The sequence below is a fragment of the Alosa alosa genome, chromosome 13 (genome assembly GCF_017589495.1).
Source record: "Alosa alosa isolate M-15738 ecotype Scorff River chromosome 13, AALO_Geno_1.1, whole genome shotgun sequence".
Taxonomy (NCBI): domain Eukaryota; kingdom Metazoa; phylum Chordata; class Actinopteri; order Clupeiformes; family Clupeidae; genus Alosa; species Alosa alosa.
Genome location: NC_063201.1, coordinates 25,506,571 through 25,531,270, shown reverse-complemented (window position 1 = coordinate 25,531,270; position 24,700 = coordinate 25,506,571). Strand labels below are relative to the sequence as shown.

Sequence of the window (24,700 nt, the reverse complement as noted above, 5' to 3'; positions counted from 1 at the left end):
GCAGTCTTCCAACAGCTTCTCTGGCAGAACCTTGGCGTGACAGGCAGCGAAAGCACCACTCTCCACTCCGATCTCGCCACAGTATTCCTTCTCTGTATAAAGCGACGTGTCGTCTGCCGTACAGACAGGGCACTGGCCTGGGCAGGAGTGCAGGCAGGTGCTGTTGGCTTCAGGAAGGCTCCAGGCTTCTGCCCACTTCTTAAGGCTGGGGATGGTGGAGCCATTAGGCATGGAGAAATCGTCAGCCTGGTCTCCGTTGTAGGTACCGCACATGCCCTGCAGGTTCTTATAGTAGCTGCTAAGCACAGTGACGTAGAGAACCTCGCCCCAGTCGAAAGTGATCTCCACTCCGAAGTCGGTCTTAATGAAACCCCTGTAGGACTCCTGAGTAATTCTGATCCTCCCAGACTTGAGAGTAACGGGGAGGTTGTAAGTGGAGCCATAAACCTGAGAAACATATGTAATGATCAGCGTCAAGCCTAGATTTAAATTCCGTCCTCTTTTGCATACTGAACATGTTTAATAATTGACACAGTTTTAGTAAATGCATAAAAAAATAGATTTAAAGGTGTAGAAAATAAGATTTAAGTTAGATGTTACGGACCTGCACTTTGCCGGGGTCACCATAGACAACAACGATCTGGACACCTTCCATGTTGACTGTTACAGTTTTTAAGTAGGCCCCTCTGTCCTGACTCTCCCTCTCGGTTTTGGCCACAATACTGAAAGGAGTAAGTGTTTTGTCCAGACCTGTCGTCTGAACCAGTGTGTATGTGCATGAGCCCTGGTAAGAGAACAGCTTGCCATCGAAGCTTTGGTAGTGTGGGTCCCCCACTATCCGGCAGGTGGAGTTGGACATCGCCACACAGTGGACATCGGAGCCATTCTTGACACACGTTTCTTTTTCACGGCAATTCTTTGCCTCACAGGGATCTGTCCCGGAGATGTTGTTTTCAATAGTTAGCATCAACAATTCATTTCATTTCATTTTTTATGATATTAATTCTTTCTGAACTTTGAAATATATATTTTTTACAGGAGACTCACCCACTTGATGGCAGTTTCTTATTCCTTCCCTGATGTCACAGACTTGTTTCACTGTGCACTTGGTATTCTCACATGAAAACACACCATCTACACAGGTGCACTTCTCCTGGCAGTCCTCATTCATCACTGTCTCCCCAGACTGCAGGAAAACACACGTGCACATACTGAGACACATACACAACACTACACTACTATGACATGATGATTTGGAAAATCCAGCTTTGTCGTGAAAAGTAGTAACTAAGGCCAGCAGTCCAGCTCAGCTTGTGCTCTGTGATCAGAAGCTGTCTTTTTTTCATTAGTCTTCATCTTGAAATTGGTAAACAAAACATGCCAAAAGAAAGAAAAGCACACACACACACCTTGTAATAGCGTCCATCAACTTCACAGCCACATTTCCCCAGTGGCCTACATTCTCCACCATCAAAGGCAAAACCATCCTTACACTCGCACCCCTCCTGGCAATGTGAGCACTTCTGAGGCGTGGTGAGACTGGCACAGGTAGTGGAGCAGGTATCGGCACAGAGCTCATACTGACTGTTCTTTGGGCACGTCATAGCTACGACAGAGAGAATTGGAAAAGAAAACAAAATGTACATCTCCATGTAGTCATTTAGTTGATGCTTTTATCCAAAGAGACTTACAAAAAAGGGGAAACAATCAAGGTAAAGTGTGACAGTCAGGGACATGTTAGAGCAGCAATAAGTACTACTCACATAGAACCAAGTGACAGTTCTAGAAGGAGGATAGTCAAGTGCTAAGTGCTATATTTACATGTCAAGTTGTTGGTAGGACAGGAGGTACTATTCTAAAGAGCTGGGTCATGACAGAAAATGTCTTGAATTTCCCCTTGGGGATCAATAAAGTATATATATCTATGTATCAGAAAATGAAATTCAGTCTACCCAGAACTCTGATGATTTCAACAGTATAAGAGTGAAAGGGATCATTAAAATATTCCAGTGCTAGCAGCAGGAGTTTTGAGTCTTGAATTTCTTCAGGAGTCTTGAATTTCCCCTGGGGATCAATAAAAGTATCTATCTATCTATCTATCTATCTATCTATCTATCTATCTATCTAGGAGTTACGTTTACTGTGACATCTAGCTCAAATGGAAAGAGCAAATACAGTGCACAACATATATACAGTACATTTTATTAGAAACACTCACGACAAAGTGTCTTGTTTCGCCAGCTGTCAACTGAACCCCCAGATTCCTGGCAGACAGCAACGTAGTTCTGCAAGTGTTGGCAAAGGACATCTTCACTGCCCCCTTGCTCCGAAACGTCTTTCACACATTTGTCAAAGTACTCCTGTGGTGGCACAGTTGCGTGGCACTTTGAAAATGGACTCTTTTTGTCTTTCAAGATGTCGCACAACTTTTTGCCCTGCGGTGATGGAGTAGGACACTGGGACCCACAGCCTGTCTGACATTTCACACCCTTCTGATCCACAACCCAGCCCTCAGCAAACGCTACTGCCGAGGAGGCCTGGGCACCTCCGGGTAAGACGAAATCATCAACTGGGTTGCCGTTGTAGTTGCCACAGAGGCCCAACAGCACGCCTTTGTAAGAGGATGGCATGTCCACTCTGACCATGGAGATGGTGTCATATGTCACCTCTAAGCCAAAGTTAGTCTGCAGAACGATGACGTGTCCATTGTGATAGACTTGCACCTTCCCGTCGTCCAGTTGGAGAGGGAGATTCACTCGGATGCCATCCAGCTGTCATTGGAGAGGGAGAGAAATGGCAAATCAATGAAAGGAGGGGAAGGCAATAAAACAAAAATCAGCTCATTGTCATTTAGGACTTTCTGAATTCAATATGGATGTGAAATGCTCACAAGGCTTTGACAGAAATGAACCATTGTATGTACCTAACTCTAGCATAAAAAAAACGTAAGATTTAAAAGTATAAGTAAAATAAAAGTATGTTTTTCTCAGGAATCTAAGAGATAAAGTAGAACAGAGGACAGTTAGAAATATGCAGAAGATGACTCAATTACCATTACTTCCCAGATTCTTCCAGGAAGCATGACGATGTTGTTATCATTGACTTCTATTTGGACACTACGGGTAACCGTTGGATCATTAGTTGCAGATTCCTGATGGACTACCACACTGAAGGGAACCCTTTTACCATCATTGTCTTGGGTGACCTCTGCCATTTTGTACACACAGTTGCCAGGAACGCTGAAGTCCCTGTTGTCAAAGGAGTGATAGTGTCCTGTCCCAGATACGGAGCAGGTGGCTGTGGTGGTGGGAAGCAGCCCTCGGCCCCGTCCTGGATGCGGCACACTTCATTGGGCCCACAGGAGAAATCGCTTTGGCACTGCACCCTGCCGTCGTTTCCACACACACAACGGCCCTTGCACTGGTCGTCGAGGAAGAACACCTGGCCTTGCTGGTAGTAGCGGCCCTTGTGCACACAACCACACTGCTCCTGTGGCACACACTGTTCGTCACTCAGCGCAAAGCCGTCATCGCACTCGCAGCCCTCACTGCAGGGAGTGTTTTCGCAGCCTTCTGGCTCATCAGTTCCGGGACACATCGCAGAACAGCTGGACGGACAAGCCTCGTAGTGGCTGTTTGCTTTGCAAGCCAGCGCTGCCAAAAAGAAACCATACACATCTCTTTGTGAAATGAGTGTGCTGACAACAGAGAAGATGACAACTTGGATTGCTTTACATCATGTCAAAGTGAGTTATTATAAGTAGTAGGGGAAGATTGCGCCCATGTTAACATCCAGAGTAAAAAATAACAGTTTATACATCTCTACAAAACACATTTGGTATGATTACCAATTAGTTAACATTTATAAAACAGGTATGTTAAAGGTATCAAAGTTTTAAAATAGGCTGGTCTGTAACTCCATTACGGTAACTCTGTACTCTGTTACCATGAAAGCCCCCCCCCCCCCCTCAATTGCATTAAGCCCAGAAATGAAAATAATTAGTTACAGCAAAGTTACAGAATTCTTTCTATATCTTCAGCTGAGATGTTCTGAACAGCACCAAATGTGATGTGTATTGCCACGCTAAAAGCCTTTGGGTGCATGCCAAGTTTCGTGAAATTCTGTCCATGGGGGGCCATGAAATAAATTAATTTGTACTTGTACATCTAGTGACTGTACACCCATCAGCTTGTAGCTGGATTATATTTGAGAACTGCATGTTTGATGATGTTGACTTTTATGGTAAAAATGTGATGTTGATTTTCTGTAACTCTGTTACCGAGCACTTTCTGTCATATAAAGACACATACAAATCATATAAAGATTTAATTTCATTAGACCATTTTGTGTTACCATTGAAGTACATGTAGGTACATACTGACATATTGTTCTTACATTTTGGTTCATTAATTGCTAAGTGATGCAAAAAAATTTAGTGGGATTGTAACTCTGTTACTGCGTGATCTTCCGCTGTATATAATCAGTCACGTTAGAAGCAGCATAACATCATAAAGAAGAACTTGTTGTGCTCTGCAGCACTGTTGGATCAAACACATTGTTTACGTGGCCTTAATTGCTCTCCTGAAAAATTGTTGTACTCACGACAAAGTGACTCTGTTCTCCAGACGTCGATCCTGGCTTTTGCCTCCTGGCACACGGAGGTGTACGTGCTGAGGGCGTTGCAAAGTGCAGAGGAGTGGCCCTGATACATGCACATGTCATAAACACAGTCTTCATAGTACTGCTCTGGATCCTCTTTGCTGTGACAGTCCTTGAAAGGACCAGTCTTGTCTGTGAGGATGCTGCAGGGTTTTTGGAACGGCTCATTCTGCTTTGAGTTGATGTCACACTTAAGGCACGTCTTGCCCTCACATTTTTCAGTGTCTTTGCACCGAGAATCATTCTTCACTTTCCAGCTTTCACCAAACTCCGTTGGATTTTTGGCAGGGGTTTTGTTGGGTGTGAGCATGTCATCGTTTCCATGGCCATTGAAGTTTCCACACAGGCCACCTAGCACTCCTTGGTAGGTGCTTGGGACAGTAACTGACACGTAGCTTCTCCAGTCAAACTGCATTTCCAGGCCAAAATCAGTTTTGACCACTCCAGCCCGGCCTCTTCGGAAAATTGACAGTCGTCCATTTTCCAATGCCAGTGGCAGGTTTACAAACGTGTTGTTAAGCTTTACAGGAAGACATAGGATTTAGAGTCAGTTAAGGATGCTCTTTCACAGAGAATTTACAACATCACATACAAAATGTGTTGTCTTTTGTGTTATACATAACTGTGTACCACAGAAATCAAACAAAAATAATGTATGCATTGTTGATTTTTAAGTTGAAGTTTGATGTCAAAGTTATAGATTAGTTACAGCTTCATAAATAAAAGAACTTACCATGACTCTGCCGGGATTGTCGCTGCTCAAAACAATGGTGTGTCCATACACTTTTATCAAGGCTGTCTTGGTGTATGCCACTGCCTTGTTTCGGCCTCGGTTCTCATTCTGGACCTGCACCTCAAAAGGTTTCAGAGAAGGATCTGTAGTGCTGATTACTTTGGACAAGAGGTATGTGCATGTTCCTTGGAAGTCAAATTTCTTGCCATCAAACGAGCGGTAGTGTGGGTCACCGGAGCCACGGCAGGTACCATAAGACAGTGGGTAACAGTCTCTCACACCATTCCTCAAAGAACACACTTCAGAACTCTTGCACTTGGTTACAGTGCACTGCAGGGTTCCAGACGTGCATGTGCATTTTTTAGTGCACGTGTTGTCAGCCCAAAATGTCTGTCCTGGAGGGTAATAGCGCCCTCCACTGGTGCAGCCACATGAGCTCACTGGCACACACGTTTCACCACTGAGCACAAAGCCCTTGTTACACTGGCAGCCCTCTACGCAGGGCTCCTGACACGTGGATGGGGCATTTCTCTCAGCACAGGAGGCTGCGCACGCTGGCCCACATGCTTCATAGTGGCTATTTGCAGGACAGTCCATCGCTGTGAGTAACAGTGGGGAAAAGAATAGAACAACACATCACCGAACAGGCTACAGTAACTACAGGCTACAGTATGTCATCAATCAGATAACATGTTGAATACTCTTCTGCTTAAAAACTAAGAACATGGAATTATATCATTTTCTCATGGTCTCATGGTTAAACACACTTACGACAGTTTGCAAGAGTTCTCCAGCCATTGATCTTGATGCCCGCAGCCATGCATTCATCCACATAATTTTCAATGTTGTCACAGAGGAAGCTTCTGATGCCGTTATTGATGCAGGTGTCATACACACAGTTGTCGAAGAACATACCAGGGTCAACTTTATTTATGCATTTGGCAAATACACTCTTGGTGTCAGTGATGAGGCCACAGTACTCTACCCCACTAAATTCATTTTTCTGGGCTGCCGAGCAACTGGGGCATTTCCCACGACAGTCGTCATAGCAAAACAAGTCCCCATCCTGCATTTTCCAACTCTTTGCGAACTCGAGGGCAGAGGAAAGTCGACTTCCAGAGCGGGTGGTCCATTCATCCTTGCGGTCACCGTTGTAATTCCCACACAATCCGCCCAGTGTACGAAAGTAGCTGCTTGGTGCTGTGATGCGCAGCATCATATTCCAGTCGTATGTGACTTTCAGCCCAAACTTTGTTGTCAGAACAGCATTCCTGCCTCTGTGGACTACCTGGAGCTTTCCCCCCGCTAGACTCACAGGCAGGTAAACAATTTCACCATCCACCTGGTGAAGAAGTGGGGTATTGGAACATCAACAAAACTAAAACCTTTTAGATTATTTATTTTGATTCACACTATAAGTCAGTAACATTTTAAATCCAGGGCACAAAAAATATAAATTAGCTCTACGAAAATATCGATTAAAAATGGAATGCAGTCCTTATCTCCTCTTCAGAAAGCCACCGCTTAATCAGCAAGCAACCAGTGAAATACTAAAATATAGCTATTGGTTTGGTCCAAACATTTTCATGTGAATGTGCCACTTGACTATTTCCCTGAGCTGCTCTTTGGAAAGTCATCAGATCAATTCATAGTGGGGTCTTAAATGTTTAGGGGATTGATGCATTGCTCAGTCAGCCAGCCATCTTTATTTGACAACAACAAAAAAAAAAAAAAAAACCTTTATTCCTTACCTCGGCTCTGGCCCTTTTTTCGCTGATGGTCACGGTGTGATTGTACACAGTAACTGTGACCTTCCTGACATACGCCACCCATTTGTTGCCTCTGTGGTTATTCTTGGCCAGGACTGTGAAGGGAACAAGGCCTGCCTCTTTTTTCAGAACCTCAGCCATGGTGTAGGTGCAGGTGCCTTGGAAGTCGTAGCGTTTCCCATCAAAGGTTCTGTAATGGGGATCACCCAGAGCCGAGCAGGTCTCCTCTGATGTGTGAACGCAGGCACCTCTCTTGCATTCCTGCTTCTCCCCACATGTGATACCATCACAAGGGTCAGGTGATGGAGTTGGTACAACTAAAAAAATATGATTTTTTATTTTACAAAAATTATACATTGAGAGGATTTTGCAATGCAGTTTGGCTATATTCGGATCATTTCAGTGTTAATTCAGTTCATACTTAAGATTCGTAAACAATTTTCATTAACAATCTCATTTATCATATTGTTAAGGCATCAAAGGTTCTGTAATGGGGATCACCCAAAGCCGAGCAGGTTTCCTCTGATGTGTGAACACAGACACAGTGGTGTAGCGGGGTTACACTATTTTAAAGGGACACCAGGCAACGTTTTCGTGTTAATTACTCATCTTCGTAAGTCGGTATATGGTTAAATGACTCATTACAGGGCGAATGAAGACTCTCTCGCCCGCCCCTACTGCCTGTAGGAAGAATATCCCTTTTGCAAGTTCAGTGTATCATACCCGCCGACCAAAGCAGGATCAGAAAACTCTGACGGAAGATGCAAACAAAAGGAAAAGAGCTTCAGACCGAGTGAGGGGGAGTTTCATAGAGAAAAAGCATCAGGCTTGCCTGGTGTCCCTTTAATGACATCATTGCAAAAACTGTCACACTCGCACCTCCACATACATCGGTGCGTATAAGGCCAAGGCCAAATTGTTGCCAGCTTTCGTGAACATGAAACCGAATTCAAAAAAATAATTAAATGACTTGGATTAGCTTCAAAATGGAATGTCTTCACCCAAACTACACTTTTCCACCAAAGTCTATGAATATGGTCTGTAGCTTTTTTTAATTGTGTTTAATCATACAATAAACAGACAAACCATGATGTAGAGTACCCTATGTGATCTAGCGTAGTCTAATCTCCTTGACGCATAATGCTGCATGGCTTCATTCATTACCACACGTAAACCATGGCAATAACAATAGCAAACGCAGGATTCCAGGATTCACACGCATTCAATGCGCTGTGTACCCTGGGAATTTCAAGAGTTCTCGCGAAAGCACAATTGTCTCTGCGAGACACTCTGGCAATGAGTAATGATGCACGTTACTTTTACCCCTTGCATCGCGAGGAACCAATCACATCGGTTTATCTGATGTAAGTGGGCCATGAGGCGAGCTAAACAGATGACGACAGTGCTGCAACGAATTAGTCAGTAAACATTGGTCGTAGTGTTATCCAATTGCGTCAAGGTCCGGAATCAGTCAGTAAACATAAGTATTGTAGGTTATCAACACTAGCTCCAAAACCAATATCACTCATTGTAAGATTGCCACATCTCTAGTACAAACTTACTTCAGGTGTTACATTTCATAAAGAACTTAACCATGTCCCAGTAAAATACTCATTTCTTACCTAAGTCAGTACACTCTCCCCATCTCTTATCCTTGTCGAAGTTGTATGTGGTCGCACACCATGGCTTGTTATGGTTAATGCTGGTGCATTTCCAGTACATTGTGCGTTTATACACGAAAGGGAAGACGCAAACTGCACCTTTGGCATTTCCATTAATAGTGGGATTACCTGGAAACAGCAAAGGAAATAGTGTTATGATAGTTTGCAGTACAGGTTTGTGTTCAGACCTGCACATTTGGAAGCAAATTTATTTTGAGAAAAAGGAAACTCATAAAGAAATAAATATTTTCAATGAAAATATGCTGCTCACAAATATTGGCACCCCTGAAAAATCTTATATACAAAACCTAACAGAAGCATTTTCCTGTCTAATTCCAACTTATTTATATTGTCTGTGAACTTTCAGAAGTAGTTCATGACTTTCTTTTTCACTACGGTATGAAAATAAAGTCACACAGAGGCTGAATCCTCTAGTCATTTTTCAACATCGGAAAGACAAGAGAATACGCTACATTTAAATTAACAAGAAAGTGTGTTGACATTCATAAGTCAGAGAATGTTTATGAAAAGTACTTTGTTGAAAATGCCTATATGTACAGTTAAAACAATGATTAAAAGGTTCTAATCATCTGGAAATGTGACAAACATGCTTGGACAAAGACCCATGGGTATATTGCCCCCATGTACAGTATGGAAGATGGTAAGATAGGTAAAAAATTCCATAGGAACCACTGTTGGAGAGTTACAGACAAAGGTATCATCTTGGGGTCACCAAGTCCCCCAAAAAATCTTCAAAAGTGACCTCACTGCTAATAGATTATTTAGAGGGCATGTCAGGTAAAAGCCTGTCCACTTAATTATCAATGTAAGCGGCAAGAGTTGCTGAATGGTACAGTGACTTTGTCTGGAAGTGTGGTCTATTGTCAGATGAAATGAAAATTGCACTCTTTGGCTAGAAACACATTAGGTGTGTTTGGCGTGTACAGAAGAATGACTATACTGAAAAGAACGCCATGCCTAATGAGAATTATGGTGGAGGGGCTGTGCTATTGTGGGGCTGTTTTTATTCCCAAAGGCCTTGGGAATCTAATTAAGGTGCATGGTATCATGAACACCAAGACAAACTTGAACATTTTCAAAGGAAATCTGTCAATCTCTGCCAACACTAAAAGTTAGTCATGATTGGGTCATTCATCAGGTCAATGAACCAAAACAAACGTCCAGATCAAAACAAATATGGTTTGCTGAACACAAAATCAAGCCTCGGGCATTGCCATATCAGTTCCCTGATCTAAACTCCATAGAAAAACAGTGGGGTGAGTCAAAGAGGAGAATGCACAAGTGTGGACCTAGGAATCTGGACGATCTAGGGAGATTTTGTGAAGACCAACTTTCTTAAATCCCTTGCTTTGTATTCTCCAACTTTATGGGGTGTCGCACAAGAATAGCACAAGCTGTTTTTTTGGCAAAGGGAGGCTTCAAGAAGGTATTACAAGCAGGGGTCCCAATAATTGTGAGCAACGTGTTTTTGTTAAACATATTTATTTCTTTATGAGATTTTCCTTTTGCTCAGAATAAATTTGCTTCCCTTCAAGGTTGGATTTTTCCTAATGTTTTCATTGTGAGATTACAATAAATCACCAACAGATTTTCATAAAGAAGTGAACCATGTCCCAGTAAAATAATAATTTCTTACCTAAACTAATACACTCTCCCCATCTCTTATTCCTGTTATAGTTGTGTGTAGTCGCACACCATGGCTTGTTATGATTAATGCTGGTGCATTTCCAGTACATTGTGCGTTTATACACGAAAGGGAAGACGCAAACTGCACCTTTGGCATTTCCATTAATAGTGGGATTACCTGGAAACAGCAAAGGAAATAGTGTTATGATAGTTTGCAGTACAGGTTTGTGTTCAGACCTGCATGGCATTGCTGCCTGCCACACGTCCTCCAGTGCCTAGGTTAAGGTGGGGTGGTGGGCAACGGGGCCCGGGTTCGAGTCCGGCCAGAGTCATTTTCCGATCCCACCCCATCTCTCTCTTCCACTTGCTTTCTGTCCATCTCTTCTCTGTCCTATATAATAAATGGCAAAATGCTCCTAAAAATATATTTTAAAAAAATCAATGTTTCTTTAAAAAAATAAAATAAAATAACACTGGACTAAAAGCAATAAAAGGTTTCAAGGTTAACCCCCACCCCACATTGCCTCTCTCTGTAAGGAGCCAGGGCTCACACCCTGGTGCTTTACTGGGTCATCAGCTGGGGACCACCGGTCACTGACGTTCAACTCCTTTAACCCCAGTACATCTCCTGGTGGTGGAGCAATGGCAGAGGTCTCCTCCTGACACCCTAGATCAGGGGTCGGCAACCCGCGGCTCTTTGATCCCTCTGATGCGGCTCAGCTTTTGAAAATAATAATGAGTAGGCCTATTTAATTAAAATGTATTTTATTTTAGTTCGTAGGTCTATCTGAGTAATTTATATAACTTCCCACCTCACTTGACTCCGTAACCTTAGCCTGCACAATATTGTTACATTCGCGGTTCCTTGCCATGTCGATATCAAACAAAATCACCCGATTTCCATTTCCATGTCAACGAGAACACTTACCTTTAATTGTTATTGTTGATGTCAAGTCAAGTCAAGTCAGATTTATTTGTATAGCGCAAACATGCACAGAGTGCAACCCAAAGCGCCCCACATATAAGACATTGTCATTGACACACAGACTAACAAAGACAATAAATGCCGGACGGAGCGGCGTAGTCCCCAGCGTACCCGTGACACCAAGACATACATATAAGAAATAACAAACACAAAAGATGCCGGACGAAGCGGCGTAGTCGCCAGCGTACCCATGACACCAAGACATACAACAAACGAATTAATAAATAAAATAAATAAAAATTAAACACAAAATTAGTCAAATTTCCAACCGGCTGAAAATGTCCAAGGGCAAAGATGACCCGCGTGAAAACTGCGCACAGCTGTGTCTTCACGATGCAACACCAACAAAGTTCTTTATAACTGACCAACCCGGAGGCTGGCAGTCTGGAGAGCACTGGAAGGACAAGACAGTCCGAATTTGTTATGGGCGACCCTGCTTATTATCAGCTCGGTGGTCTTAGACAGTGACCGTTTGTTGTGTTAATGTGTGCGCTTGCTGTAGGCTAGATAAGGAAAATGTCAAAAAGGGAACGTCAGCAACCACAGCTTGCGAGCGCGAACACAAGCGGGCTGAAATGAAATGCAACGAGTTAGTATTGCTGTGTTAACCCTATTCCACTGGCATGTGAGAAATCTTTCTCACAAATGAAAAATATAAAGACAAACCTGCGCTCACGTTTAAGGGCAATTCCGCGCAAAACTGTCACATCCATAACGCCAACACAATGCCATGGTAGGCTATTTAGTTGGCGTTATATATATGACAGTTTTGCGTGGAGTTGCCCTTAAATGATGCCTCAATTCTTGCATGAAACTCACTGAATATGAGCAGCCAGCCAGACTCCAAGGCCATCACTAAATCTAATCTCTGGTAGGCCTAATGTTCAATTTCGCCAATGACATGTCAATGAAAATTGAGTGTTGTGCTATGAAACATGTGTTGTGCTATGATGTTACTTTGCATACCAAAGGACACTGGGAAAATAGGGGGTGGTGTTTAGCCTACATGGGAAGCCTTAAGGGCTATACTTCTGTCATTCCACTTTACATTTCAAGTTACTTGCACATTAGTTTTAAAACTAGTAGAAAATGTATTTAAAACATCCTCTGTTGAATGAAAGTAACTGTACGTTAAATATCCAAACTTTTTCTTGTAACCGTCTTTATGTGGCTCTTCTGAGATTAAAAAAAAAAAAAAAAATTGGTAAAAGTGGCTCTCCAGGCAAAAAAGGTTGCCGACCCCTGCCCTAGATGTTGTCCAGCCCCAACTCCTCAGCCACAGCCCGAAGCTGCCTCTTCAGCTAGCCCTTTGAAGGCTTCTCAGTATTCTGCCCCTGTGATGCCCATGTCCTTGAGGACCTGACAAAACTCCGGCATCCCACCTCATTTGCGGTAAGTAACAGTGTTAGATATTAGGCAATAGTCACTTTACACAAAGTTCTTTTTTCCCTACATATGTTAAATAAAATATATTTAAAAACCTAAGATATCAAAGTTAAGTAACAAATTGGATACTTCATTACATTCTAGCTAACAATAAACTTAAACAGCCTGTATGAGATCTTTGTGAAGTTTACTGGAAAGGTAATATTAGAATCTCCTGAATGAAATTAAATGAAGTCATGCAGCCTCTTAAAGATCAATCTCTGGCTACAAGTACAAGTAAATATTAGACTTTTCCATCAGTATAGGTATATTAAGTATATTTAAGTATAAGTACCAAGTATAGATTAGATATACTTAAACCTTGATGTATACTTATTGTAAAAGCCTAGTGTAATTTAATATAGTGTATTTCTGTTCAGTACACAAAAAGTAAGCTATACGTATGCTTTGTTCAAAATAAGCAGACCAACAGTACACTTCCATAAACTTATTTTTGCTAAGGGTGGGCCTACTCACCATCTGTGTGAATGATTACCCCACCATAAGAGGTCGCATTGGTGACTCCAACTGCCAATCAAATCAATACATTACATTCCCTCTAGTCTATGTCTCCAAATTAAAAACACATATATCTGAAAAATCAAATCAGCCATACACTATGATCAGTGCAGAGACTGTGTCATATCTTGAGGATACTTTAGCAGATTTGTAAACCCACTCACTGATCAGAAACCTGCTAAGGCAACTGATGACCATTGGCCTACCAAGTTTACGGATGTTTAAGGCTGATAACCTACCTACCTATTTCGATATTTGAGTTATTCAAAAATTGGGTATTGTTGTTAGATTTATCTTCACTCAATCAAAACAACACAATTGCAATTTTACTGAAATTACCTGATATACACAATTAAATGCCATGACTTTTGTAATGTTTTTAAAAATGGAGATATAGCATTTTGGAACCAAACTCTTCATTTGTGAAGAATACCAAATTATTCTTTGAAGTGTACTTTGTGGAAAATAGATCTTTATGTAAGTCTGTTTTCAGACACGTCCAAGCTGTCCAGTGAACATATAGCATTCACTGGATATATGTGACTATTTTAGAAGCCAGTAATTCAAAATGGCATCAATCACTGGTTATAATGGTCTTACCAGAAACGATCACAGCAGTCAGGCAGAATAATAGTGTTTTAGTGTCCATGGCTGAAAACAACACAACATATATATTCTTCCTCCTTTAAACACTTTAAATTTTTATAACTTTAAATTATATAATTCTGTGACCTGTACATTCATTAGAACAGACATGCAGACAAGGGTTTCAATGAAAAGACAGGAGCATTCAAGCATATTTAGAATCTAAGAAATGATGCCCATACCTTTGACTCGAACCCAATGGATTTCACTGAAACTATGACAAAGGCTCTGCTTTTAAGTATGTAGACTTGCTCAGCTATTACAATATGTAAACATACTGAAACAAATGTAAACAGATTGAAACAGGATCTGTTAATACCTTAATCCTTTATTGGAAAGAGCATGACACAACCCATGATTGATATTGTTTGGATAGTGATGCGTATTAGGCTGGGAGCCAGGTCCACTCCTCAGGATGTTTTTTGCTACCTTTTTTCACTATTATTTCCTATTATCTTATACCTTGGGCCATCACAAGTTGATAATGACCACCCCCAGCTTGGCCCCGTTTGGTCTCAGGGGCCAAAAAAAACATTTTTGTGAAAAGCTTATGGCGGAATAATGTTGTGAATATTAAGGTACTGCAGCTACATAAATGGTCATATAACCCTAAAAGCTTGTATCCTGACACATAGGGGAAACTGGCAAAAAAAGGGGATTGCTGGATCACCCTCAACATACCCCAAAAGACAAAAAAATGTCTGTCCGTCTGACAAATTGTCATTAAAAGTGATCATTTTCAAGCATTTTATTATACATATCACTACATCAACTGTAGATGACAAACTTCCCAAGTTTATAAGCTTTAATTTAAGTGCAAGATGACCTTTCTATCTAGAGGATTACAGCTGGTATAACCAAAGGTCTCCACTGTAGCTAATATTGTTTGTATATAAACAATATCTTAAAAAAAAAGTTGAGACTTGACTTATGTACTGCTATACTATATGAAGTGAATTGCATGAAAAGTGAGTAATGTTATACCCCTATCTAATGTCCCTAAAACACGAGCACGCAAATTTAAAAAATGTAAATGTAAATCAGGTTTATAGGCCAAGTTGCGTATACAAGGAATTTGGTCATTTGCCTGAAGAATACCCAGCAGGGTTGAAACGTTGCCTGTTGTGCATTAAATAATTGGGAGTCGAAAGCAGTGTTGCGGACATTATATTTTTTAAATTGAGTATAGTTTTCTTTTGTCCTTCACCTGCCAGAAGGTGGGATGTGCACACAACAACAGTTTGCTGAACATATTTGTAATATTGACAATTACTTGTACAGATCATTTTTACAGTTACAAATAATTTCTACAGTTTCAAAGTGTGATACACATGTACAAAACATAATATTCTAATATTCTTCCATACAAATCATAATAGGCTTGTACAGTGGGTACAGTGGCTACTTTTTCCAAGCTAACAAGCGCTTAGCCATACTTCAGATACTTTTTCTAAACTCTTAACACAGACTCACACCTACAAAACACAATTGGCCAAACGGATCATTTTCTTCTCAAAAACACATTTTGTTAAATATATTACTAACACTGGAAATCTGACTCAAAATGAAATTATTCTGTCAAAGAATAACACTTGTTTTCACTTCACAAGGTACATGCAGTCAATCAAAGTACATAGGTTTCAAAATACTGGCTATTGTTGACATTACAAAAACTGCATAGACTTTTATGTTTCAGTTTTACAGGTATTTGCATGCAATAATTACACTAAATTTCTTGGTTGGGAACTGTATGTCCACATGTTATGTTCACATTCAAAAGCATTCCAGTAAAAAGCAAATCAGTTTATTTTCCCTTTACTGTTTACTACAGGAGGTACAGTAGAAATACTGTTTACAGTATGATAGAACAGAAAAAGTTTTACAGTATTGCTTACAGTGAACAAAATATCCATGACACACACAGGAGCATTCTGAACAAAAAAACAACAGCAAAAAGCCCAGATAAAAAGGGGGGAGCTAAAGCAAAGCACCCAATTACTGTATCTAATTTATGCAATCTTCAGGGTAAGGCCACATGTTTTCATCAACATCACATTGATTACATGGTCAATGATAGTGGCATGAATTTCATCACTGACAACAGTTCTTACAGCCTTTGGAATGCCACCACCATTCTTACACCTCTACCTTGCTCTTCTCCCTGGCCCTGCTCTTCTCACTGCTCCTGCATCTCTCACTGCTCCTGCACCTCTCACTGCATCTCTCACTGGGCCTGCTCTTCTCCCTGGGCCCCTTGCTTTTACTCTTCCTCGTCCAGACATTACAGTGTTTGTCTTTTTCTGTTTCTAAAAACATCACTCCTCAAAGTCCTCCTTTTACTGTATAAGTGTCAATGTAATAGAAAAAAATAACCCCTGCCACTGAGTCTAAGCCAGACTGGAATCAGCTGTGGTTTGCCCAATTTACCCAACATAACATCAATTGTGTGTCAATTATTCAATTGTTTGTTTGTATTATCAGCTGAGATATATTGTTTTTGAACTGATATCCTTGCAGAAGCAGAGGTTTTTATACTGTATCTAAGGTTTGGAATATTGTTTTTGCTATTGTGGGATCTTGTGTGTTAACATTCGTAAATACTGCAAAAACAATCCATAATTTTGTTTGGAGGTATAGCTTGTCAAGGTACATAAATAGGTAAATAGCACAAGGTGATACATAGGAAGGGCCAAGGGGCCAATCACAGTAGCCTGACTACGCCACCCTAAAGCCTAATGCGTCAGGGAATCTTTAAGAGCTTGTACCGCTTTCAGGTTCATAACTACACGGTGGAGACATGAATTCCAGAAAAACAATATTTATTAAGACAAAGGGTTGGGCAGTGGGGATCTGAGGGTGGCAACTATGGACGTCCACTCAAATATTTTACATGCAAGCATAAAGAAAAGCTCACCTGTTTACACAGCAAAGGCACACCGCAAAGCGATAAGCGATACACAAAACCACACGTATGCTCAGAGTAGCCCCCCTCAGAGCCACCTCCCTACTAAATAAACATAAAAGTTACACAAACAAAAGGACAAGACAGGCAACACAAAAACCAAACATAAAATAACCAAAGCAAAACCAAGACAAGACAAGACAGCAGCACCACCCATGTTCCCCATCAGCATGACTGTGCTGCCTGACGGTAGCAGACAGGGGCCACACCAGTTATTTATTTTTATATTTATTATTATGACAAGATGCCTTTGTTACTGAAACAAGTTGCTTTCAATGCTTTGCTTGATATGTGACCAAATTATTCTTTGAGGTGTATTTTGTGGAAACTACAGCTCTGGAAAAAAATTAAGAGTACACTGCACATTTTTCTGATGTCATCTTGCGGTTGCTGAGTGACATTCAAATGACGTTCATATTCAAATTTGCAGTGGTCTTCTTAATTCTGAATATGACCGTCAACTCATTCAAATGCCACTCAGCAACCGTTGGATGACATCAGAAAAATGTGCAGTGGTCTCTTAATTTTTAAGTAGATTTTTATGTAAGTCACATCCAAGCTGTCCAGTGAACATATGGCATTCACAGGATATATGTGACTATTTTAGAAGCCAGTAATTCAAAATGGCACCAATCACTGGTTATAATGGTCTTACCAGAGACAATCACTGGTTATAATGGTCTTACAATCACTGCAGTCAGGCAGAATAAGAGTGTTTTGGCATCCATGGTTGAAACAACACAAAATATCTCTCAATTCTTCCTCCTTCAATTTATTGATGTTTATAGTGTAATATCACCATTGCCATGGTCTCAAAACACTTAAACACTTAAAAATTAAGAGAAAACTAAATTATAAAATTAAAATTGTATAGTGGAATTAAACAATTGCATTAAAAACATGAACGAATAAATAAGTAAAACAAAACATACAATAAACAACAATAAAAACTGTAAGAGACAGTAAAGACAGTACATATCCCCTGGAACAATAAAGCAGCAGAGTCCGTGAGACAAGGGTGATCAGAGTGATCAAAGGGCTAGTGGTTGACCAAAATGTTGGGGAAAAAATCCGACCGCAAAAGGTTTTAGTCTGGATTTAAAACAGTCCACAGAGCCCGATTCTCTGATATGTAAAGGGAGGCTATTCCAGAGGGTAGGTGCACGGTACACAAATGACCTGTGTCCAGCTGATTTCTTCTTTACGGAAGGAACAATCAGATGGCCAGCACTCATAGAGCTATCATTTTTAAGAGCACGGATGGTGTGTATTGGGGCTTAAGGAGCCTAGGCTCAGGTAAACAGGTGCAAGATTATCATTTTGGAAGGCTTTGTAAGTTGAAAGAAGGATTTTAAAATTGGATCTGGCTTGTATTGGCAGCCAGTGAAGAGAAGCTAAGACTGGTGTAATGTGGCTGTATTTCTTCACTTTCATTAAGACTCTAGCTGCAGTGTTCTGGACAAGTTGGAGACTCAGTGTTGTACTTGCTGGGAGGCCAGAGAATAAAGCATTGCAATAATCAAGTCTTGACGACACAAACGCATGAATCAATGTTTCGGCATCACGGAGAGACAACATTCTAATTTTAGCAATATTGCCTAGATGGTGGAAAGTGGATCTAGTGACTGCTTTGATATGGGGCTGGAAAGTAAGGTTAGAGTCAAATGTAACACCAAGGTTTTTAACAGTTGGGCTCTCAGAGATAATGCAGTTGTCAATATTTACAGACAGATTATCCGGCAGGTTATTACTCCTAGTTGGTCTCACTATGAGCAGCTCAGTTTTGTCAGCATTTAACAATAGGAAGTTCATACACATCCATTTCTTAATCTCAATCAGACATGTTTGTAATTTCAATTGTGTAGAATTGTCATTTTGCAGCACAGGAACATACAGTTGAGTATCATCAGCATAACAGTGAAAGTTCACACCAAACTTGCTAATTATGGTGCCTAGTGGTAGCATATAAATGGAAAAAAACATAGGGCCAAGTACAGACCCCTGAGGTACACCACCTTTTACATCACACTGTTCAGAGTTGATGTTGTTGAAGGTTACACACTGGGTTCTGTTTGATAGATAAGAATAAAACCAAGAGACGACTGACCCTTTGATTCCAATGAGATTCTCAAGACGCCTAAGAAGTATACTATGATCAATCGTGTCAAAGGCTGCACTCAGGTCAAGAAGAAGCAGGAGGGACACTTGGCCAGCATCACTTGCAAGCAATAAGTCATTAGTGACTCTAGTCAAAGCCGTCTCTGTGGAGTGAACAGCTCGGAATCCAGACTGAAATTTCTCAAATAGAGAATTGTGAGATAAGTGGGCCGTGAGTTGTTCCCCAACAGCCCTCTCAAGAACTTTAGACATGAAGGGCAGGTTGGATACTGGTCTGTAGTTCTGCAGGATTTCTGGGTCCATGTTTGGCTTTTTGAGCAGTGGTTTAATTACTGCTGACTTGAAGGCCTTTGGAACAATGCCAAGAGTGAGAGACTTATTAATAATGAGGTGATAAGCACTACTTAGGACAGGGAGCAACTCTTTACACAAAGCAGATGGTATTGGGTCCAACTGACAGGTTGTAGGCTTTGATATTTTTACTATATTTGTAAGAGCATCCAAAGAGACAGATTCAAACTGAGAGAAAACACAGTTGGGATGCAGAGCTAATCCATCAATATCTGTAGTGTCTGAGACATCTGTAATAGTGTCAATTTTCTCTCTAATCAAATCCATTTTTGACATAAAAAAGGTCATGAACTCGTCAGCAGTGAATTCTGTGCTAGAGACGGGGGCATGTGATCTTGTGAGTTTGCTGACAGTATCAAACAGAAACCTAGGGTTGTTTGTGTTAGAGTTAATCAGGTTTGAGAAATATGTTGCTCTTGTAGCAAAAAGGGAGTCTTTATACTTTTTAAAACTAGCTGCCCAGGCCGACCGGTCAGTTTCAAGTCTTGACACTCGCCATTTGCGCTTCAACTTTCTGCAGGTCCTTTTCAGCGCACGAGTGTTTGTTGTAAACCATGGCACTGATTTTGTGCGAGTGCGCTTTCGTGACGTCGGGGGAGCAGCGCAATCGATCGCCTGGATCAGTGCAGTGTTTAGATTGTCTGTTAACTCATCAAGAGATGATATCTTTGAACAACAGGATATAATGTCAGGCAGCCGCTCGGCTAATAAACGCTTGGCGTTATTGTCAATGCGGCGAGAGTTAAGGACAAGGTCAAGTGTGTTACCGTGGGTGTGGGTGGGGTCTTTCACATGTTGGGTGAAATCGAGACATGTTATTAAATGAGGGATTATTAACATGGAAGTTAAAATCTCCTAGTATTTTGACCACTGTCATGGAGACCAACTCTGAAAACTCTGAGAGAAAGTCAGGGTTATGTTTGGGTGGTCTATAGAACAAGAATGTGGTTTGTTCTAATGACCACAGCTAAATATTCAAATGACCTAAAGTCTCAAAGGAACATTCAGTGTGATTAAAAATGTTAGAGGAAATCAAAGCCACACCACCACCCCTTTTCCCTTCCCTGATAGAAAATGAAAAATTATAGTCTGGTGGAGTCGCCTCCGCAAGAGTCGCTGCAGCACCAGTAGTTGAGGAGAGCCAGCTCTCAGTTAAAATCAAGAAGTCAAATTTGTGCTGGGAAATTAAATCATTGATATACAGGGTTTTCTTTGAGAGCGACCTTATATTTAGTAGAGCAACCTTTATGTTTTCTAAAGGTGTGGGGTGGCCGTGAGAGGGGCGATTTGCTCCACCTGCAGAACGTGAAGTCTCAGGATCGGAAGGGCGCTGTGGCACTGATAGAAGGGACGAAAGATTCACCTCACGCAACGTGTGCTTACGGGACTTTCTGCAACGAATCACCACAGGGATAGAGAGCTTAGGGGGTGAGGGTTAGGGATATGAGCAGCAGATGGGATTCGCTAATGGGTCACAATAATGATCAGCTAGTCAGTCATATTTGGGAGGGAGGCTGAAGGCAATGAACTGTATGAGATTTGAAGTCAGCTGCTTTGTCCCCATCCTGTTAGGGTGGAGGCCATCGGATCTATACAGGTTAAACTTTGACCAGAAAGGGGTCGAAGTTGTTTATATAGCCCTGTCCTGTTGCAGTGCAAAAGTGTTGGAGCCAGTGATGCAGGCTAAAGAGGCGGCTAAAACGTTCGCTGCCATGTTTCACAGTTGGGATTGGTCCAGACAGAACGCATTTCAATTTTAACACTTCACTTCAACTTTAAATTATATAATTCTGTGAACTCAGACATGCAGTTAAGGATTTCAATGAAAAGACAGGAGCATTCAAGCATATTTAGAATCTAAGAAATGATGCCCATACCTTCAACTCGAACCCAATGGATTTCACTGAAACTATGACAAGGTTCTGCTTTTAAGTATGTAGACTTGCTCAGCTATTACGATATGTAAACATGAAACAAATGTAAACAGGTTAAAACAGGATCTGATAATATCTTATTCCTTGGGGAATATTGAGGAAAGCACATTACACAGCTCCACGCCTGAATGATATTGTTAGGATAGTGATGCATATCTTTTCGAATGGAACACACACAGCATGGGCATTGTCTAGTGTTAGTAAATGTCTGGGTCTTGTCTTGTCTTGTCATTGTGACATTACAACACTAACATTACATATGTGGTTCTACAAATTAGCTAAATGATAAATGTGGCAATAGTGGGTTAAAGAGCACATGCCTATTTAAAAGATCTGAATTGGCCTAGGAATTTCACTCAAAATTTTTACCTTAAAACCAACCACCCAAAAATCCACTCAGGTACATTTTACTAAGTGAGCAGGTGACATGGTTAGTAGTATTTGCCACGGGAGTTTCCACAAATCTTTCACAGTCGTGTACATATATCACCAAGGGCAAATGCCACCACCGCTTGCACTGTGATTTCTGACATAGTCTACAGTCTACAGTCACTCTCCCCAGACGCTCCAAACTTCGTCCCTGTCCTACTATGGCACAGTAAAGGGCACTTATAAACTCCCACTCCCCCCGCTGGGCTCTGCTGACCATAATTGCATACAACTCCTCCCCACTTACCGAACAGTTTTGAGAAGGGAGAAAGTGCAAACCAGGGAAGCAAAAGAATGGAGTTTTACGACTACACAGACTGGATATTTTTAAAGAATCCTGCAAGGACTTGGATGAAATGTCTGATGTTGTTCATATATGGCATTTTGTAGAGATATGATTATTCCCTGTAAACAAGTAAAGATATACCCTAATAATAAACCATGGGTGAATAGGTCTATAAAGGATAGCATACAGAAAAACAGGCGAGCTCATAAGCAGGGAACTGTCTCTGATCTACATGTAGCCACCAAGAAGCTTAAAGCTGAGATATCTAAGGCAAAACAAAGATATAAGTCTAAACTAGAACAAAGGATGGCTGAAAACAACCTTGGCTCGGCCTGGACCTGCATGAAAACCATAGCGGGCATCCAGGGTAAAAGTAGCCATGTCTAGAGGGTTTTGAATATGATGGTGAGCTGGCCAATGCTTTCAACCCTTTCTACTGTATACACGTTTTGACACATTTGATTTCAGCCAGGAGGCCCAAGAACTCCAAAACAAATTCAAGGATAATCAGCACTTCAACATCACATGTAAGGATGTCAAATGTCTTTAGTAGGACAAAGATTAATAAAAGTCATGGACCCGATAACATTTGTGGGCGTTTAATTAAAACATGTGCAAGAGAGCTGAGTCACATATTCCAATACATTTTTAATAAATCCCTGCAGACACAACATGTACCAAAAATCTGGAAGGATGCTGTAGTGGTCCCAATCCCCAAATGTAGCAGTTCTAAAATTCTTAATGACTTTAGACCTGTCGCTCTTACGTCAATTTTAATGAAGAATTTTGAAAAAGTGATAAGGTCACAGATTTTAAGGATCACTGAACATGCATTGGATCCCATACAATTTCCCTACAGGTCACGTAGGGGAGTAGAAGATGCCACTCTCACTCTGCTTCATTTGCTTTTCAAACACCGTGAAGGAAGTGGGTCCCATGCAAAAATTATTTTTATTGATTGCTGAGCCGCATCAGAGGGATCAAAGAGCCGCGGGTTGCCAACCCCTGGTCTACACCCTTTGAATAGGGAATTCCAGTATCTCCCTTCTGGACGGAGGCTAACAGTTTTGTCTCAGCAGCAATCACTCTGTTGAACACACTGTAGAATTACTTGCACATAACGCACAGGCACCTTGGTCATGCACTAGCTGTAACATCCACTGTCTGTTTTATATGTTTATGTTGTATGTTTTTATCTATGCTCTAGCCTACTGTCTCCTTATATGTTTTCATGTTACATGTTTTTAACCTACGGTCTGTTTTACAGTATAGGGAAAACACTTGATATTGAATTTATGTGCTACAATGCAGGTCTGTGAACTGTATGACAACAGTGGTTTATTTAAACTACATCATAAGAATTTATTTTGTCAGTCATCATGCTCATTTTATACCCTGGAAATCCAGAGTTCTCGCGAGAGCACAATGGAATTGTCTCTGTGAGACACTCTGGCAAAGAGCAATGATGCACGTTACTTTTACCCCAATATTCCGGGAAACCAGCTAAACTGATGAAGACACACTCTGAAAACGAATGTGTTGAAAACAACACAACTTGCATTGTTTTTAACACATCTTTGTGTCCAGACAGGGACAACACAGTTTATGTTGTTTCCTTTTTAAAAATAACACAACTTATGTTCAAAACAACACAACTTCCGTTGTTTTTTAACACATCTCTGTGTCCTGATAGGGACAACACATTCGTTTTAAGAGTGCAGCGCTGCAACGTTGGAGGACAGTACACATTGGTCGTAGTGTTATCCGATTTCGTCAAAGTAATTCAGAGTAAACGTGGTCTAGTGTTATCCAATTGCATGCAGTGAGATTTTTAAATGCATGCTTGTTGCCGCCCCTCGAGTTGGGCCATTACATTGTTCTTTGCCAGACCCTTAATCTTTCTAGATTATCAGGGTCTGGATTTTCCAGGCTATTAATTTTAATGAGTAAGAATGAAAGTTATGCTGTATTTATTGCAAACAAAATTCTGCGATATCTCCCGTGATGTCTCCCGCGAGTCACGTCAGGCAGACTGTAGCTGGTCTGTCTGGGATGAGTTGCCGTCTGTTGTAGCTCCTCCCGGCTAGCCTCTGAAGTTCACATTGACGTATAAAGTCAACCAAAGCAGAAACTTTCTAATGTGGAAACACAACACTCAAAAAATACTCCATAGAAATGCATGGGGCTAGTTTGTCACATGTGAATACATTGAGCCAATCATGTGGTGTGATGTGAATACATTGATCCAATCATATATGGTGTGTTGTGAAGACATCGTGCCAATCATGTGTTGTGATCTCGCCACTGGAGCAAGATTAGTGTCGTGAAGCCTTGCGCACGCCCATTTCTGCCAAAATGGATGCCCGACGAGTGCCCAAAAAGCGTTGTTAAATGGCCGCTGAGTGGAGGGACTTGCCTAAAAGGACTGACCAAAGTCAGACGCAGTTCATCTTGAACAGGCCTAATGCTTTCAACACAACCAATGGCTGATTACCAGGGGTCTGTACTACGAAGGGAGCTTAACCTACCCAGATGTAACCCGGGGTTACTTTGTTAAACCAGGGTTGACAAAACCTG

At 41.2% G+C, this 24,700-nt stretch overlaps 1 protein-coding gene across 1 annotated transcript; it reads right to left on the bottom strand.

Moving 5' to 3' along the window:
• Positions 1 to 2,652: 2,652 nt before the first annotated feature.
• On the bottom strand, positions 2,653 to 14,246 carry LOC125306224 (IgGFc-binding protein-like). The gene is made up of 11 exons (XM_048261453.1): positions 14,226 to 14,246; positions 13,999 to 14,049; positions 13,357 to 13,407; positions 10,480 to 10,647; positions 8,784 to 8,951; positions 7,144 to 7,478; positions 6,164 to 6,734; positions 5,393 to 5,991; positions 4,603 to 5,179; positions 3,053 to 3,653; positions 2,653 to 2,771 (listed from the first exon to the last, which is right to left on the bottom strand). The coding sequence occupies exons 2-10, from the start codon at positions 14,045 to 14,047 to the stop codon at positions 3,160 to 3,162; spliced, it is 3,012 nt and encodes a 1,003-aa protein (XP_048117410.1). The 5' UTR covers positions 14,048 to 14,049; positions 14,226 to 14,246; the 3' UTR covers positions 2,653 to 2,771; positions 3,053 to 3,159.
• Positions 14,247 to 24,700: the final 10,454 nt, after the last annotated feature.